This window comes from Oncorhynchus masou, chromosome 2 (genome assembly GCF_036934945.1).
Source record: "Oncorhynchus masou masou isolate Uvic2021 chromosome 2, UVic_Omas_1.1, whole genome shotgun sequence".
NCBI classification, from domain to species: Eukaryota; Metazoa; Chordata; class Actinopteri; order Salmoniformes; family Salmonidae; genus Oncorhynchus; species Oncorhynchus masou.
In genome coordinates, this window is record NC_088213.1 from 43,679,168 (window position 1) to 43,699,105 (window position 19,938).

Sequence of the window (19,938 nt, forward strand, 5' to 3'; positions counted from 1 at the left end):
GGATATTTCAAACTTTTTTAACAAATCAAAAACTGAAAAAATGGGCGTGCAAAATTATTCAGCCCCTTTACTTTCAGTGCAGCAAACTCTCTCCAGAAGTTAAGTGAGGATCTTTGAATAATCCAATGTTGACCTAAATGACTAATGATGATAAATACAATCCACCTGTGTGTAATCAAGTCTCCGTATAAATGCACTTGCACTGTGATAGTCTCAGAGGTCCGTTAAAAGCGCAGAGCGCATCATGAAGAACAAGGAACACACCAGGCAGGTCCGAGATACTGTTGTGAAGAAGTTTAAAGCCGGATTTGGATACAAAAAGATTTCCCAAGCTTTAAACATCCCAAGGAGCACTGTGCAAGCGATAATATTGAAATGGAAGGAGTATCAGACCACCGCAAATCTACCAAGACCTGGCCGTCCCTCTAAACTTTCAGCTTATACAAGGAGAAGACTGATCAGAGATGCAGCCAAGAGGCCCATGATCACTCTGGAGGAACTGCAGAGATCTACAGCTGAGGTGGGAGACTGTCCATAGGACAACAATCAGTCCTATATTGCACAAATCTGGCCTTTATGGAAGAGTGGCAAGAAGAAAGCCATTTCTTAAAGATATCCATTTCTTAAAGATATCCATAAAAAGTGTTGTTTAAAGTTTGCCACAAGCCACCTGGGAGACACACCAAACATGTGGAAGAAAGTGCTCTGGTCAGATGAAACCAAAATTGAACTTTTTGGCAACAATGCAAAACGTTATGTTTGGTGTAAAAGCAACACAGCTTATCACCAAGAACACACCATACCCACTGTCAAACATGGTGGTGGCAGCATCATGGTTTGGGCCTGCTTTTCTTCAGCAGGGACAGGGAAGATGGTTAAAATTGATGGGAAGATGGATGGAGCCAAATACAGGACCATTCTGGAAGAGAACCTGATGGAGTCTGCAAAAGACCTGAGACTGGGACGGAGATTTGTCTTCCAACAAGGCAATGATCCAAAACATAAAGCAAAATCTACAATGGAATGGTTCAAAAATAAACATATCCAGGTGTTAGAATGGCCAAGTCAAAGTCCAGACCTGAATCCAATCGAGAATCTGTGGAAAGAACTGAAAACTGCTGTTCACAAATGCTCTCCATCCAACCTCACTGAGCTCGAGCTGTTTTGCAAGGAGGAATGGGAAAAAATTTCAGTCTCTCGATGTGCAAAACTGATAGAGACATACCCCAAGCGACTTACAGCTGTAATCGCAGCAAAAGGTGGCGCTACAAAGTATTAACTTAAGGGGGCTGAATAATTTTGCACGCCCAATTTTTCAGTTTTTGATTTGTTAAAAAAGTTTGAAATATCCAATAAATGTCGTTCCACTTCATGATTGTGTCCCACTTGTTGTTGATTCTTCACAAAAAAATACAGTTTTATATCTTTGTTTGAAGCCTGAAATGCGGCAAAAGGCCGCAAATTTCAAGGGGGCCGAATACTTTCGCAAGGCACTATATGCTGTGTTGCTGAATTCTCTGGGATCCTGTTCCCGATAGCTAAACAACGGAAGCTTCTGCGTATTTGCAGGATTCTCTACTGTACTACTCCCTCCGCTGCCGCAGAGTAGCAGGAATCACAAGCGATGTAATGGTATTTTTTTTCATCATCATTGAAAACATTGACTGAGTTGCAGGAGGATGGGCAGTCAAAATAGTGTTTTTCTTTTTCAGTTAACAGATTAAAGCAGGTTATTTGTGTTTAAAACACAGATTTGATTTGTTTTTTCTCCAATGCAATGTGTAGACTGCACCCTACTTGTGCTACTGCAATATCCTTAGTTACAACCGACCGAGAAGGTTGTAGCCTACATCTTAAATTGGCCTACAAAATATATATTTTTGGAATGTTGGTTCAAATTGCAAGTTTTTATATCAGCTGTTCAGAAATATGAGACTCGGATGTAGTCTTGCCTGCATCATGTCAATAAAATCGGTTGATAGGAATGGTTCAGAAGAGGGAGAGTAACGTGAAGAGATGTGTGCGTGAACTAGCACATGTACAGAACATGTTCTTTAGAGTAACATTTACTTTGTCTAACAACTGTCTATATCCCCAAACAGGTTGTTGTTTCATAACATATTACACTCGCAAATCTGCATTGGAAGCACAAAATGCTCTTCACAACATGAAAATTCTCCCAGGGGTGAGTAGGTTTGGTAGAAATGTTTACTTCCTCCATAAATCATATTGGGAAGCTTGCCAGGTTGTAATAGAACAACAGCTTTTATCTCTAGATATGTAGGACCCTATAGGACCCTATTAAAATCTGTATATTTTTCCTGTTTAGTAGTTTTTCCCCAAATTCCGATTTCTCCGTTTTGTTTTTCCAGGTTTCCGTTTCTTTTATCACACTTGTTTAAATAGGAAACAACTAAATGGGATGCTTTAAGTCCACAACAATGGTTAAACCACATCAAAAGACTGCTTTTGAGCTTGATTTTTTAAAAACATTTTATTTAGATTTAGATACTTACCCTTTAATTTCAGTGGCACCAAGCAAGAGGTTTTTTTGTAGAGCACATAGTTTGATAGTTTGCAAAACAAATACTGGATTGATGCCAATAATGATCTCATTCTGCCAGGTAAGCATAGGCTATTTTTGTAATAAACTGTTAATTGAGAAGGTTTTTGGAAAGCCTTTCCATCTACCATAACAATGATGCTAAAGAAAATAATTAACGGCTACACAAAGTTGTAGACGCGTGCACCAGACATGCAGTCAGGGGGAATTCTCTTTGCCTCTTAAAGTTGCAGGAAATACCCATCACTGATGCATTCTGTTCATGTCTTAAGATAAACCTGGGCAAATTGAAATAATGTTCCATACATTTAGTTTATTCCCTACGAAGTTTAATACATTTAAATGTTGTTGAATTCCGTTTTAATGTATTGATTCCTTCTGTATTCTCCACATCGCAGATTTTATAGGGCCCTAGGGATGCCAAACGCACATCCATTTATACTAGAGGTCGACCGATTTATGATTTTTCGACGCCGATACCGATTAACCGGACAAATTTTTGTTTTTTGGGGTGATTTTTTTTTATTGTGTAATAATGACAATTGCAACAATACTGAATGAACACTTATTTTAACTTAATATAATACATCAATAAAATCAATTTAGCCTCAAGTAAATAATGAAACATGTTCAATTTGGTTTAAATAATGTAAAAAAGTGTTGAAGTATAATTGCAATATGTGCTATGTAAGAAAGTTAACGTTTCAGTTCCTTGCTCAGAACATGAGAACACATGAAAGCTGGTGGTTTTTAACATAAGTCCTCAATATTCCCAGGTAAGAAGTTTTAGGTTGTAGTTATTAAAAGAATTATAGGACTATTTCCCTCTATACCATTTGTATTTCATTAACCTTTGACTATCGGATGTTCTTATAGGCACTCTAGTATTGCCAGTGTAACAGTATAGCTTCCGTCCCTCTCCTCGCTCCTCCCTAGGCTCGAACCAGCAACACAACGACAACAGCCACCATCGAAGCAGCGTTACCCATGCAGAGCAAGGGGAACAACTACTAGAAGGCTCAGAGCGAGTGATGTTTGAAACGCTATTAGCGCGCGCTAACTAGCTAGCTATTTCACTTCGGTTACACCAGCCTCATCTCGGGAGTTGATAGGCTTGAAGCCATAAACAGCGCAATGCTTGACGCACAACGAAGAGCTGCTGGCAAAACGCATGAAAGTGCTGTTTGAATGAATGTTTACGTGCCTGCTTCTGCCTACCACTGCTCAGTCAGATACTTAGATACTTGTATGCTCAGTCAGATTATGTGCATCGCAGGACACGGTAGATAATATCTAGTAATATCATCAACCATGTGTAGTTAACTAGTGATGAGGCCGTCATTGAAAGTATGAATGTGTTCTTAGCTGACTTGCCTAGTTAAATAAAGGTATAAAAAACGTCAAATCCGCGCCCAAAAATACCGATTTCCGAATGTTATGAAAACCTGAAATCAGCCCTAATTAATCGGCTATTCCGATTTAATCGGTCGACCTCTAATTTATACCTATCAGGGCAATATCCGTCAGCGCTTCTTCCTTTAAATTCAATGTCTTTCCTCAACAGATGCATCACCCCATTCAGATGAAGCCAGCTGACAGTGAGAAGAATAATGGTGAGTATAGCTACATCTCTGCAAGCAGTGGAGCCTGGTGGATGGTATGGTCATTTTGTTTTCATATTGAAGCCTTACCTCTTAGAAGCTGATGTTGTTGTATGTAGTCTCTAATGCAGTTACTCAATGTTTGTTTAAACAACCTTGTCTTCATTCTCTTTCAGCGGTTGAAGACAGGAAGTTGTTCATAGGAATGATATCAAAAAAGTGTAATGAGAATGACATCAGACTTATGTTCTCACCGTACGGACAGATCGAGGAATGTAGAATACTACGTGGGCCGGATGGACTGAGCCGTGGTGAGGCAGATTCAGTTCACCTTTCATCCTCACCGTCACACACACACCTTCAACAAGATGCACCCAAACACACATACACATTTACTCTACCAGTTATACTATGAGGACTAGTCATTGTTTTGACATTAATCTCTCTACATGCGGTACGTACACTCCCACACACTCACTCTAAAATAGTTGCATACAGATGGGTGAAAAGTCATTACTCTCATTTGTCCTCTTGTGTACAAATCCCACATATCTTCCATACAAATCCTCTCACAGAAAATGTACCAATCTCAAGGTCATCACTTCTAGATGTAGCATATTGACTTAAATTCTAGTTATTTATGATCCAAATATCTGTTAGACACTGTTCCAAGTGTGTTGTTTGGAGGGCTTTTTAACTAAAACAAGAACTTACCAGACTCCATAGCATGCTGCAATCTGCGCTGTATGCTTTCCATTATCTGTTTCTAAATGCTGTCAGGAGTCAGGACCGTGTATGTCAACCATTTACGAGTTGTTCCCCTTCTGCAGGTTGTGCGTTTATAACTTTTACAGCAAGACAGATGGCACAGTCAACAATCAAATCCATGCACCAATCACAAACTATGGAGGTAAGCGTTGAACCTGCACATCTCCCGTTCTTCAGAAACAGAATCTACACTGAACAAAAATATAAATGGAACATGTTGGTCACATGTTTCATGAGCTGAATTAAAAGATTCCAGGAACGTTCCATATGCACATAAAGCTTATTTCTCAAAAGTTGGCATTTCTCCTTTGCCAAGATATGCCACACCTGTCCGGTGGATGGTTATCAAGAAGCTGATTAAACATCATGATCATTACACAGGTGCTCCTTGTACTAGGGACAATAAAGGCCACTCTAAAATGTGCAATTTTGTCACACAACACAATTCCACAGATGTCTTTTAGTTTTGAGGGAGTGTGAAATTGGCATGCTGACTGCAGGAATGTCCAACATCTGTTGCCAGATAATTGAATGTTCATTTCTCTACCATAAACCTCCTCCAACATAGTTTTAGAGAATCTGACAGTACGGCCAACCGGCCTCACAACCGCAAACCACGTGTACGGTGTAGTGTGGGCAAGCGGTTTGCTGATGTCAACGTTGTGACCAGATTGCCCCATGGTGGAGGTGGGGTGATGGTATGTGCAGGCATTAGCTATGGACCATAAACACAATTGCATTTTATCAATGGCAATTTGAATGCACAGAGATACCGTGACGAGATCCTGATGCCCATTGTCGTGCCATTCATCCGCTGCCATCGCCTCATGTTTCAGAATAATAATGCACGGCCCCGTGTCACAAGGATTTGGACACATTTCCTGGAAGCTGAAAATGTCCCAGTTCTTCCATGGCCTCATACTCATGAAACATGTCCTACACATTGAGTATGTTTCGGATGCTCTGGATCGACGTGTACAACAGCGTCTTCCCACCAATATCCAATATATAACAACATTCCACAGGCCACAATCAACAGCCTGATCAAGTATATGCAAAGGAGATGTGTCGCGCTACATGAGGCAAATCCCAGATACTTATTGGATTTATTGGATTTCTGATCGACGCCCCTACTTTATATTTTTTTTTTTTTTTAGGTATCTGTGACCAACAGATGCATGTCTGTATTCCAAGTCATGTGAAATCCACAGATTAGGGCCTAATTTATTTATTTCAATTGTCTGATTTCCTAATATGAGCTGTAACTCAGTCAAATCTTTGAAATTGTTGCATGTTGATATTTTTTATATTTTTGTTCAGTATAACATGATAACCTGCTTTTTTTCCCTCTGCCTTATATGATTGTCTGGCCCATTACTCAATTAATGCCATTTTGAAATGGCTGTTATTGTGCTAGAGGAATATCTATATGAAATGACACTATTTGCTGTCTTTCCTGACTTTTTAGGGCTGCTCGTCTCCCATCGTAGTGAAGTTTGCTGACACGCAGAAGGACAAGGAGCAAAAGCGCATCACCCAGCAGCTTCAGCAGCAGATGCAACAGCTCAACACTGCCTCAATGTGGGGGAATCTGACCGGGCTCAACTCTCTTGGACCACAGTATCTGGCAGTAAGTGACCACCACCTCCGGCGTCATCCCCAGCAGAGCTTTGGAATGGCCAGTGGCTTGGCTTCAAGCCCTTGTTAATGTTCCAGTTTAGACATTTTTAGGTTCATATTTTCGGAGGTAGGTATTCAGGACAAAGCTTAGCTTGTTTGTGTTTGCAAGCAAATTAAGGTTTGGGTTGCAATTGGTTACAATCTCAGGTTTGTTGTCGAAAGATGAGGGTTACTGGGACACATTAAAATGCACTGCTGTTTGGCAGACTGATTTAGTCTCTATATCAGGGGTGTCAAACAAATTTTGCCCTGGGAGCCGCATTCGGTCTAAATACAGGTCCGGAGGGATTTAAATATTTAAACGGCGTCAAAATTGAATGTAGGTCCATTATAATTTCCACACAGTTTCGATTTGGTTTTAATGATTTAAAAGTAGGGATGCACGATATATTGGTGAACATATCGGAATCGGCCCAACGTCTAGTTTAACGCCTGTGCAAAACCGATGTCAAAGCTGACGTGCATACCTCTATAACGTAGGTACATAACATAATGACGCCACGTAAAATGTTGCGCTACAGTTGCAACACAGCGTTCTTAACCTAGCCCACAATGTCTGCTGTGTGGATTGAGCAGTCAACAAGTCCAGCTGTCATTTGAAAGAGTAAGAACATTTCAGGAGACAACTCAAAGGCGAAATCCATTAACGCCAAGATAATGGAATTCATTGCCCTTGACAATCAACCGTTCTCTGTCGTGGGTGATGTTGGCTTTCGCTAACTGGTCGAGCACCGGTACGTACACCTGTTGCCCTACTGGAGTTACACAGTAATAGCGTCACTGCTATTAGCTTCACGACATACTATGGAAAAGCGTTTGGGTCTTTGAGTGTCAAAATATTATTAAAATAAGCGTTTTTAATTTTACATGTCAAATAACACTGTTCTATTATAGAATGTTGTGTGTTCTGAATTTGCACATGCACACAACACCACTACGATCAGTTGCACTGTCAAAGCTGTACATAAGTCTGTAAACACAATTCACAAACTATGCTATGGACCAAACTATTATAATACAATCGTAATAAAGCATCAGTTGTTCGACCCCAACTTCTGGGGTAGCTAGCTTTCGCTTGGTACCTAGCTAGCACCAATGCAACCAGCCTGAAAACAATGACCATAAGAAACTGCAGTCATTTTCATTATTCTTAGCAATGATTCAGGAATTCTTCTGAGTAAGTATTGTTGTTCGCTTATTGAAATTGAACTTTAGTTAATGAAAATAAATGGCTAGCCAGCTACTTAACCCTGTTGCCCAAAGCTAACGTTATAAGCAGCCAGCGAGCTTCATCTGGCTAGTGAGGCTTGACAGGGTTATGTTGTGAAACAATAAGGATTCGGCGCAATAGTGGAATTTGCGGTTTGCCTTCAAAATAAAAGTACCTCGGGCCTCCTGGGTGGTGCAGTGGTCTAGGGCACTGCATTGCTGTGCCACCAGAGACTCTGGGTTCGCGCCCAGGCTCTATCGCAGCCGGCCGCGACCGGGAGGTCCATGGGGCGACGCACAATTGGCCCAGCGTCGTCCGGTTTAGGGAGGGCTTGGCCAGTAGGGATATCCTTGTCTCATCGCACACCAGCAACTCCTGTGGCGGGCCGGGCGCAGTGCACGCTAACTGGGTCGCCAGGTGCAGAGTGTTTCCTCCGACACATTGGTGCGGCTGGCTTCCGGGTTGGATGCGCGCTGTTAAAGAAGCAGTGTGGCTTGGTTGGGTTGTGTTTCGGAAGACGCATGGCTTTCAACGTTCGTCTCTCCCAAGCATTGTAGCGATGAGACAAGATAGTAACAACTAACAATTGGATACCATGAAATTGGGGAGAAAAGGGTGTAAACATTTTTTTTTTAAGTACCTCTGAAAGTGATGCAGAAGTTTACAATTGGTGGAATCGTGCCATATTTAGACTAGATCATGTTAAACAAGGTTGGAATGTGAAGCAATGAAATGGGGTATTAGTCTACTAGATGACACCTACAGAACACAACTGAAGAGTTTGTGCAAATATTAGCGTTGTAACTCTTATTGCGGGTCAATGACTGTGTGAAATCACCTCCCCAGTCAGCCTATTGTGTATTGACATTCATATCGCACTGTACAGCTTTAACTAAGGAGGGGATCATTGAAATGGGGTATCAGTCTACTCAATACCCAATATATTTTTTTACCAACGTCCTCAGAGTTATCAGACTCAAACATCCACGCAGTATTGTTTTTCCTCCGGAATAGTGTTCAATACACAAAGATTGACAAATTTGGCTCAATTCAGTTGTTTCAGAGTCCTGCAATAAGAGCTACGACACGAATGTTCTCAGGGTGTCACTGAGTAGACTGTTGCCCCATGTCATTGACCCACAATCCATAGGTAAGGCTGTACAGTGGAATAAGTATGCCCCCAATGCAATTCTAAAGTATAATACATCCAGTGTGATTTCTACAGATCTTGGTCAAATTAACATTTTGTCTTTTGATTTTTATAACATTTCAACCTCGTTTAGCATGATCTATTCAATTATCACATTCTACTTTTTTTATTAATTTGTATCACTGTCAATGACAGTTTTATTTTGAAGGCTAACCGCAAATTCCACTTGTGCCGGATCCTTATTGTGGCTAGCTTCACATAGGTGGTTACGACCACCATTAATCAAATAAGAACTGTCTTATAAATTAGGCGTATTTTAGATGACACCTAGTTATATAGTTAGCTAGCTAACTATATAGCTACTCAAACAGATTGTCGTTTTGCTATGTTATTGGGGAAGAACATTGTTTGCATCCATGAGCTAGCTAGCTTTTTTTTATGACTAGCACTGTAGTCATAAAGTCGCTACACTCGCATTAACATCTGCTAACCATGTGTATGTGACAAATAAAATTTGATTTGATTTTAGGTGAGCGAGAACTTTACCAGCATCATAGCATATGTATCGATGAATCGTTGCGACATGAAATACGAGTGATAGTGTAATCAATGTGTAACTACCTAAAAAATGTATGCATTACATTATTGGTTGAGAATTAAACGACTGAAGAAATGAACAACGAAACCGCACAGCAAGTAAGTGAAAGAGATATGTTTTGATTGTGTTTTATTGGTAGTGGGGACATACTTACATGCCAACCAAATGACTTTTTGGTGTGCGTGTGTAACCTTTGTTTAACTAGGCAAGTCAGTTAAGAACAAATTCTTATTTACAATAAGAGCCAAACCCGGACGACGCTGGGCCAATTGTGTGGCCCCCTATGGGACTCCCAATCACGGCCGGATGTGATACAGCCTGGTTTCGAACCAGGTTCTGTAGTGACTCCTCTTGCACTGAGATGCAGTGCCTTAGACCGCTGTGTGTGTGTGAACTATTTAACCTCTAGCGTTGAGCAATCCCGTATCCGGGAGCGTAATCATAGCCTCAAGCTCATTAGCATAACGCAACGTTAACTATTCATGAAAATTGCAAATTAAATAAATATATTGGCTCACAAGCTTAGCCTTTTGTTAACAACACTGTCATCTCAGATTTTCAGAATATGCTTTTCAACATAGCTACACAAGCATTTGTGTAAGAGTATTGATAGCTAGCATAGTATTAAGCCTAGCATTCAGCAGGCAACATTTTCACAAAAACAAGAAAAGCAATCAAATCATTTACCTTTGAAGAATTTCGGATGTTTTCAATGAGGAGACTCTCAGTTAGATAGCAAATGTTCAGTTTTTCCAAAAAGATTTTGTGTAGGAGAAATCGCTCCGTTTTGTTCACGTTGGCTAAGAAAAAAACAGACAAATTAAGTCATTACAATGCCAAACTCGACAGAAACATGACAAATGTTGTTTAGAATCAATCCTCAAGGTGTTTTTCACATATCTATTCGATGATAAATAATTCGTGGCAGTTGCCTTTCTCCTCTGAACCAAATGTAAAAGTGGATGCAGCTGGAGATTGCGCAATAATTTCGACGGAGGACACCAAGCGGACACCTGGTAGTCTATGGTCAATCTTCCAATGATATGCCTACAAATACGTCACAATGCTGCAGACACCTTGGGGAAACGACAGTGTAGGCTCATTCCTGGCGCATTCACAGCCGTATAAGGAGACATTGGAACACAGCGCATTCAATATCTGGGGCATTTCCTGAATGAAATTTCATCTTGGTTTCGCCTGTAGCAATAGTTCTGTGACACTCACAGACAATATCTTTCCTTAGATTTCGTGCACCAGCTGTTGTTTACAAATATGCATAGGCCTCCACCCCTTGTCTTACCAGAGGCCGCTGTTCTATCCTGCTGAAAAATCTTAAAACCCGCCACCTGTATGTTAATCATAACTTCGTTCAGCCACGACTCAGTTTTTAATGTCCCGTTGGTAGGATATACATGCTCATAGTTCGTCTATTTTATTTTGATTGATTGTGAATCTGGAGTGAATCCTTCCCGTCCGACTGGTTGAAGAATTCCTCTAGTACGAGGGGAGTAATCACTGCCCTGATATCAAGAAGTTATGTTTGGTCATAAGACACGGTGGCAGAAACATTATGTACAAAAGAAGTTACAAGTAACGCGAAAAAACATATACAATAGCACAATTGGTTACGGGATCGTAAAACGGTGGCCATGTCCTTTGGCGCCATAGTGACCAATCTTGAATTAGAGCATGCGCGTGAGGTCTTTCCCTCTCTCATCAATTGTTGCCTATCAATTCCATTCAAAATAGATAATCATGTGATCTCACACACAGTACCAGTCAAAAGTTTGGACACCTACTCATTCCGGGGTTTCTTTATTTTTACTATTTTCTACATTGTAGAATAATAGTGAAGACATCAAAACTATGAAATAACACACATGGAATCATGTAGTGCCTTGATGACAGCGTTGCACACTCTTGGCATTCTCTCAACCAACTTCACCTGGAATTCTTTTCCAATAGTCTTGAAGGAGTTCCCACATATGCTGATGACTTGTTGGCTGCTTTTCCTTCACTGGTCCAAAACATCTCAATTGGTTTGAGGTCGAGTGATTGTGGAGGTCATGTCATCTGATGTAGCACTCCATCACTCTCCTTCTTGGTCAAATAGCCCTAACACAGCCTGGAGGTGTGTTGGGTCATTGTCCTGTTGAAAAAAAATGACAGTCCCACTAAGCGCAAACCAGATGGGATGGCATATCGTTGCGGAATGCTGTGATAGCCATGCTGGTTAAGTGTGCCTTGTGATGGTGCTTTGTCACCAGCAAAGCACCATCACACCTTCACCATGCTTTCCGGTGGGAACCACATGTGGAGATCATCCGTTCACCTACTCTGTGTCTCAAAGACATGGCTGTTGGAACCAAAAATCTCATTTGGACTCATCCGACCGTCTAATGTCCATTGCTCGTGTTTCTTGGCCCAAACAAGTCTCTTCTTCTTATTGGTGTCCTTTAGTTGTGGTTTCTTTGCAGCAATTTGACCATGAAGGCTTGATTCACACATTCTCCCCTGAACAGTTGATGTTGATGTCCATTGCTTGAACTCTTTTATTTGGGCCCCAGTCTGAGGTGCAGTTAAATCTTATGACCTCTGCAGCAGAGGTAACTCTGGGTCTTTCTTTCGTGTTGTGGTCATCATGAGAGCCAGTTTCATCATGCACTTGAAGAAACTTTGAAAGTTCTTGAAATTTTCCACATTGACTGACCATGTTTTAAAGTAACGATGGACTGTTTCTCATTGCTTATTTGAGCTGTTCTTGCAATAATATGGACTTGGTATTTTACCGAATAGGGCAATCGTCTGTGTACCACCCCCCCCTACCTTGTCACAACACAACTGATTGGCTCAATCAGAAGAAGGAAAGAAATTCCACAAATTAACTTAAGACAAACCTGTTAATTGAAATGCATTCCCGGTGACTACCTCATGAAGCTGGTTGAGAGAATGCCAGGAGTGTGCAAAGTTGTCAAGGCTAAGGGCAGCTACTTTGAAGAGTCTCAAATATAAAATATATTTTGATTTTAACACTTTTGGTTACGACATGATTCCGTATGTGTTGTTTCATAGTTTTGATGTCTTCACTATTCTACAATGTAGAAAATAGTTTTAAAAAATAGTCAAAAATAAAGAAAAACCCTGGAATGAGTAGGTGTTCCAACTTTTGACTAGTTCGATCTCTCTCTGTCAAAAGTTGGAACACCTACTCATTCCAGGGTTTTTCTTTATTTTGCTATTTTTTAAAACTATTTTCTACATTGTATAATAGTGAAGACTTCAAAACTATGAAATACAAATAATACACACTTGCAATGCATTTGGAAATGCAGTGGAACTCTGGAGCTCTGTCAGTGACCATCGGGTTCTTGGTCACCTCCCTGACGAAGGCCCTTATGAATGCACCTGTCTTCGCTTTGTCGTTATGGGCTATTTATTGATTGAGGAAAAACATTTTGTTTTAATTCATTTTAGAATAAGGCTGTAACGTAACAAAATGAGGAAAAAGGGAAGCAGTCTGAATACATTCCAAATTCATTGTAGCTAGCTACATCTATGGGCTTTTATGTTTTTCTGTCGTGCGTAATATGTATTGGCTAATGTCACAATCATTTGTGCTTTTTTTGGTTTTGGGATTAAAAAATGTGTCTTTTTATGTGGGGCTCATAAAATGTATTTAAAGTATGGCTCATCAGGCTCAGGTTCCATCAGGCTTGCATTTTCGATCAAAGCTCTTATCAAATCACTTTATGCTTTTGAATGACTCTTCCGGTTTAACTATCTGCGTTGACCCGCTTTTGCATGAACTCTTTTGGACTCACATGCTGCTACTGTTTATTATATATCCTGTTGCCTAGTCACTTTATCCCTACCTAATGTTTACATATCTGCCTCGTACCCCTGCACATCGACTCGGTACTTGTACACCGTGTATATAGCGAAATAATTATAGTTACTCATTGTGTATTTATTCCTTGTGTTGCTTGTCTATTATCTCTATTTTTATCCCTCCATTATTGTGAACTGAGTTAGCATTCCACTTTTAATTCATTTACAAAGCATGTGACATAACGTGATTTGACACCCCTGCTCTAGAGCATTGACTGCCTTATTGTCAATTTGTTATTAGACTTGATTTGGCATGAGGTTTCCTTTTGATTGAACATTTTGAGTTTTGCCTCGTAAGTATTCTCCTTGACCTTAGGGAGTAGGCACATGATCTGTTTCTTCAGTATGAGTTGTGCATTTTCTGCATCCAGCCAGCTCCCACCCACCTTGCTTCTGTTTGGTTTGCTGTCAGAGATTTATATTTTCATTGTTTCCAATTATCTATGTGAAATGGCCATCTAGTCTCAATTGAAGTTTTCAATTGGCTTCTTTAATTCTAAATGGGGAGTGGATCTCCTGAACCTCCAATTATGTGGCCAGTCCAATATAAACGGCAGAGCTTTCTACGATGTTAGTGCTGCTCCATGGGTGCGCTGTGAAAATCTTCCAACTTCTTCCTTTTCTTCGTTGTCTTGCCTTCCATTTAAATCCTCTTAACTCTCATTTCATCCCACTGTGTTTCCCAGCGTCATGTTTTTTCTGGATTTTCTCTGACTCTTCCCCTCTCTTTATCACCAACATTTACACCTCTATTCTTTCCTGTCCTTTTACCCTTCCTCAGTCCTACTCAACCCACATTACCTTTTTTTCTCTCTCTGCTATTTCTTTCCTGAAAGCACAGTCCCGGATGCAGTCCTGACCCGTTTTGTGTTCTCTGTTTTGGTGTAATGTCTAGCTTTATTTACAGCTCCTCCAGCAGTCTGCCACCTCTGGGAATGCCCTCAACAACCTTCATCCCATGTCTGGTATGTCAGGTAAAAACAGACATTTCCCACCTCTCTTCCCCCCTTTCCATTCTTACACCTGCACGCTAAATGTGTTTTCCTCCCCCATCCAACTGCCACCTGTGGTGTGCCTGGTGAAGATGTGCGTTATTGATTCTGCTGCGTGCGTCATTCTCTGCATGCCTGAACTCCCAAGTGTGCTGTGTTTGTCAAGCAGTGGTGAGGGACCGTGTTCAAAACCTGCTCCTCATTTATGAATTGAATTTTGAGCTGAAACGCGCTGCCACTAGGAATCTCCAGACGTTAACACTAACACACAAACTGGTGTTTTAAAAAATCTGGTTTCTAGCAGTGTGTCTGCTGCAGCGAGTGGCTACTTACCGAATTCATCATAGCAAGAACTGAGTAATTAATGTTTTCATTCCAATATGATAACCACAGGGTATGTCATGGGGCAAGCTACAATTGTTCAAGATATTACAAAGCCTGCTTTAAATTCATATTGAAACTTAATCTGAATTGATTTGAACTGTTTACCTCGTTACCAAAGTCAGCTCATTATCCATCTTCTTGATTTACCCCACATATCACTGCATTTTATCTGCTTTCTGTGTGTTTTTGGCCAGTGCCCTAGTTGTGTTTATTGAATGGGCTGTTAAGTTTCTACTTTTGCCTCCCATCTCACACATTTCAGATTGTGTTGGAAAGGTACCTGCAAGTCTCTGCTTTAAGCTTCACATGTTATAAAGCAAAAAGTGATTGCATGACTCAGTGTAACCTATATATTGACCTAAGCGAGATCTAGGTTCCATGGCCCGTATTAAGTGCAGATTATGCGTGTGTCTCAGGGCTGAATGCCATGCAGAACCTGGCTGCCCTGGCAGCAGCGGCCAGCGCCACACAGGCCACGCCCACGGGCAGCAGCGCTCTCACCACCTCTAGCAGTCCCCTCAACGTGCTCACCAGCTCAGGTACGAGTACTGGACAGCAGGCACACTCATCATGGGACGCCTACAAGGGTTGGTCTGGCTTTTTATCTCTCACCCCCCCCCCCCTCACCTGTATGTATCTTTAACCTTATTCCACTGACTCGCCTCTGTGAACACTGTTGGTTGTGTTTCATTAACCTTTCCTCCTGTTGCCTTCCCATCCCTAGTCTCTGCTTTATGTTCCCTGGTCTGTGAATTAAGACTTAAGTCCTACTAGCGGAGTCAAATGGTGGCATTTTCCTCCATTTGATTAAATGTTTTGGGGTTGACTCATCTCTACAGCAGGATCGTCACCTACCTCCTGTAACAACAACTCAATGAACCCCATGGCCTCCTTAGGGGCGCTGCAGTCTTTGGCCGCAGGGGCTGGAGCCGGCCTCAACATGGGCTCACTTGCAGGTTAGCAGACTCAAAACATATTTGTATTCGATAATTTACCACATCTATTACCTTAAATTTGAAGAGTGCATGATACATATACAAAGTATTCTAGCCCTAATCTTGTAACAGAGCTCCTGTGTCTAGGGATGGCAGCCCTGAACGGCGGTCTAGGCAGCGGGGGCCTGTCGAACGGAACCAGTAGCACCATGGAGGCCCTTACCCAGGCCTACTCTGGGATCCAGCAGTACGCTGCTGCTGCCCTCCCCAGCCTCTACAACCAGAGCCTGCTCTCCCAACAGAGTGTCAGTGCTGCAGGAAGCCAGAAGGAAGGCAAGTAGGGGGTTCGAGATGGGGCATAAAGGGGTATGACTGGGGGTGTGGGGGTGGGGAGATTTGTGTTAACTGAAATGACTGCGATACAGCGATCACGTGCTACGCTGTGATTGACGTTTGATTGTAGTACTAGTGCAAGGGATATTAAGAGCTTAGTTATAGATTACATCATTTTTGATGTGACCTTAGTGTGGGATTGGTGAAAATGTGTTGTCACCTGCTGAGGGTTCTGTCTTGTTTTAAATATGCTGCAACAGCAAGCGACAGTCGGAGCACGGGTAAGATTTAATTGCAACACTCTGAAATGTTTTCACAGTACTCGGTGGCGGATTTAGGTATAGGCGACATGGGCAGCCGCCCAGGGAGGCATCTTGCCGTGGTCGGCACGGGGCGCCCGCACAAAAAAAAATCAGAATGGTGACATTTCCGCGATCAGTTTTCTATCACTCATTTGCACGTCACGACAATGATATCATGTCCCTGTGTGGTGCTGTGGGTCAATTAACCTTGTTGGAGTGGGCGCCCTGATTCTAGTCTGAGCTAGGCAGGCTACTGCCTGGGAAGGTCTCTCACTCAGAAGTATGAGATGGGGCGGGGGTAGGTTGACCTCAGGGCTCCCCACTGGAACCCTGAGGTAGGGGGCTGGGGGGATCTATCAAATAGCACACCTCTAACTTTGTACAGTAGTAATGCAATTAGTAAAATCAGTCACACTACGAAATGCAACCAAATAAACCACAATTCATTCATAATACTGTATATATATATATAGTAAATGTTTTATGGTTAAGAATAATATTAAACCAGTCTGTACACCACCAAGGTGAATTGGTTTAGTCTTGACTCTTGGTTGACCGGGATGGGTAATGTATTGATGCTTGAGTGCAAAATCAACATAAATGGGGGGCGGGGTGGGGGGTGTTCGCCCAGGGAGCCATACAAGCTAGAACCGCCACTGACAGTACTTGTTGTAGGAAATGTCATGTTAAAATTAGCATGAATCCGTATCAGAAGGCTCCTCAGATAACATTTTGAAATGCTGTTAGTCTGTCAAAAACAAAATGGTTGCCTCTGGCTTAGTTGTATTCATTACCATCTTGTTGTGTCAGACTTTGTAATACATGATTTCCTGCTCTGCTCTCTTAAGGCCCTGAGGGAGCCAACTTGTTCATCTACCACCTCCCCCAGGAGTTTGGAGACCAGGATCTGCTCCAGATGTTCATGCCCTTTGGCAACGTTATTTCCGCTAAGGTGTTCATTGACAAGCAGACCAACCTCAGCAAGTGTTTTGGTATGCTGGTGGATGGGGAAAACAGCACATCACGGTCTATATAGTGTGTTCTTATTATGAAGGCAAGGATTTAAAAAAACTTATCTGGATTCTCTTACAGGCTTTGTGAGTTACGACAATCCAGTCTCATCCCAGGCCGCCATTCAGTCGATGAACGGTTTCCAAATTGGCATGAAGCGACTAAAGGTGCAGCTGAAGAGATCCAAAAATGACAGCAAGCCATATTGAATGCTTTCTCTCAATTGGACTTGGTTAGGATTTTTTTTTCCTTCTGGTAAGTGGAGTGTGAATAAGAAACTAAAACCCTGCTGCAAACCCCTACCCTCGCCTCATTCTTCCCTCTCCCTTTGCGCATTACAAGATTACCACTTTGCTGGGTTCACTCCTTTTTATTCTCTGTATTAACAAACAAGCAGAAAACAAAAGCAACATGCAAAAGGATGTTGCTCAACTGAAACTGGATACTTGCGTTCTGTTTTGTTTTTTGAATTTTTCTTTTTTAAACGTAATTGTATTTGTTCATTTTAAGTTAAGGTGTCATTAGTTTGCTGTGTAAAAGTTGAGTCATAATGATGTTGCACAATGACAGCCAGTTGCCAAAATATCCCCTTGATTTTCACCCCTGCTCCCACCACCACCTAATCATGCCACCTGACCCCACTCCAAATTTAATCCCATCATAACGAAACCATCTCCATGGTTGCGTTCTTAAACGCTCTGATGCGTCATGCAGAGCTTTCCAGAGAACTGCCTTTTTGAAATGAGGGTGGACAGAGCATGCACCGGATAATGGCAAGAGAACAATAGCTGTTTGCCAACTGCAATTATCAATTATGTACGCAAGATCTGAGTTCACTCCAGCAGATGAGCCATTTAAAAAAAAAAAGTTTATTTATAAGTTGCCTGAAAAGTCTATGTGATGCTGTACCAGGAATACATTGCATACAGTAGGCTTTTACTCATTTTTTTTGTTTGTTTGTTTATTTATTAAACTAGAAGAAGCTTGAATTTCTGTTCTCAACATATTTTGGAGCAAAATATAGTTTTTTACAACTGAATGAATTGATTTGTAAGACGTCAGCAGTATTGCCTTGAATGGTTTTGTGAGATATTTAACTTGCCAACCTCTTGATTGGTCTCAGGACAATGTCACAACGCCACACCCTTGCTTCAGGGATGTCGTGTAGTTTATCTGAAATATTTCACCCTTTTTTTCAATTGAATATCAGAGAGCGTATGGGATCCTGCGTCGTTAACAAATACTGTGCTGAATGTGTGTGAAGGGAGGAATAATTGGGTCCTACTTTAAGTTTTAATGAACACAGCCGTTAAAGGTGTCATCTGGCTTGAGTAATTTTATTCCCCACCTGTCAGATGTGTAAATTTGACCTTCTGTCTAATGCTGCCCTTCACATGTCTTCTTTTAAGTGAGGAACGGTGACTTCAGTAGCGGCAATAACTTAGTCTCTACTCACCCATGATCTTTAACTTCAAAAGAGCCTTCCGCCCCATTTAGAATATTTACATTCAATCTATTTCCTTTCTGTTTTTAGCTGTCAATTCAAGTAGAACATCAGTCCTCCTAACACTAAATGGAATATCACTTGGCATTGTGGGCTTGCAGCAATCGAGTGTCCTGGAAAAGAGCAACATTGGGACTTTTCGAAGTTAACATTTGTCAGATTCATCCTACATTATCCAATCAGCTCTACTAATTACCGATGCAAAACAATGCTCTAATTAGATATTATAATTGATTTGTATTTTATTTTTTCTCTCTTTAAACAAAATGTTTTGGAATTATTCATCATCCGCAGTTCAAGTAGTCTGCTCTACCTCTCAGAGCTGGTTAGATGAGACTACTCCCTCAAAATACTGACATCCCTGCAGATTTTTATTCCAGTGCATGTATTTATTATTAACTAAAAACTCTAGCATTTCATGATTGGCGACGTTAAATAAATGTTAATCACTACAACAAACACAGTAATCCCTTAGACTTCTATTAACTTAGTGTTTTTATAGAAATGGAAAGAAGCAATTGTCCAGATGTATATTACAAAACTATTATGCCCTTTTCTATTTTTATAAAGGTTTTATACTTCTCCCAAGTGTCGGGAACTATTTATTGCCTAAATTATTTCTCTGAATTGAAATGATTGTTTCAATTTAACTTTTTTTTTTTTTTGTAGAATACTAATGTGACGTTGGTTACTACATTTAAATATGGGAGGGTTAAACTACTGACCTGTGTAGCCCTATTCAAGTGTTTATTGTTAATGTGCAACAAGTGACAATTTTGTATGGTCAGTGAGTAGGATTTGCCAGCTGCTAAAGATTTTGAAACTGTTGTCCCCTTGCATTTTAAGAATGGAATATATTATAGGGAAAATCAATATTTTACTTGAGTTCAACCTAGATATGTGCCTATTTAACTATCATTTCCATGTGAATAACAATACCAACTGAGAAAATAGGCTTAAGCAGGGTTACTGCAAGGTTAAGTCCAGGGTATTTGCTGCCATTTAAAGTAAGTCCAAAG

General features: G+C 41.0%; 1 protein-coding gene across 26 annotated transcripts in view; it reads left to right on the forward strand.

Annotated features, from left to right (window-relative positions):
- The window catches only part of LOC135505424 (CUGBP Elav-like family member 1), a 49,905-nt gene that overhangs the window by 26,555 nt on the left and 3,412 nt on the right, over positions 1–19,938 (forward strand). For 2 of the 26 annotated variants that reach the window (XM_064924570.1, XM_064924639.1), the window contains 11 exons: positions 2,103–2,185; positions 4,128–4,176; positions 4,341–4,475; positions 4,995–5,074; positions 6,401–6,562; positions 14,354–14,432; positions 15,251–15,421; positions 15,674–15,790; positions 15,902–16,102; positions 17,253–17,396; positions 17,497–17,670. In XM_064924570.1, coding sequence (XP_064780642.1) covers positions 2,103–2,185; positions 4,128–4,176; positions 4,341–4,475; positions 4,995–5,074; positions 6,401–6,562; positions 14,354–14,432; positions 15,251–15,421; positions 15,674–15,790; positions 15,902–16,102; positions 17,253–17,396; positions 17,497–17,624 — 1,349 coding nt within the window. In that variant the 3' untranslated portion in view covers positions 17,625–17,670. The remainder of the gene's footprint in view (positions 1–2,102; positions 2,186–4,127; positions 4,177–4,340; positions 4,476–4,994; positions 5,075–6,400; positions 6,563–14,353; positions 14,433–15,250; positions 15,422–15,673; positions 15,791–15,901; positions 16,103–17,252; positions 17,397–17,496; positions 17,671–19,938) is intronic. The other 24 variants (XM_064924571.1, XM_064924573.1, XM_064924601.1 and 21 more) reach the window with 24 other exon arrangements.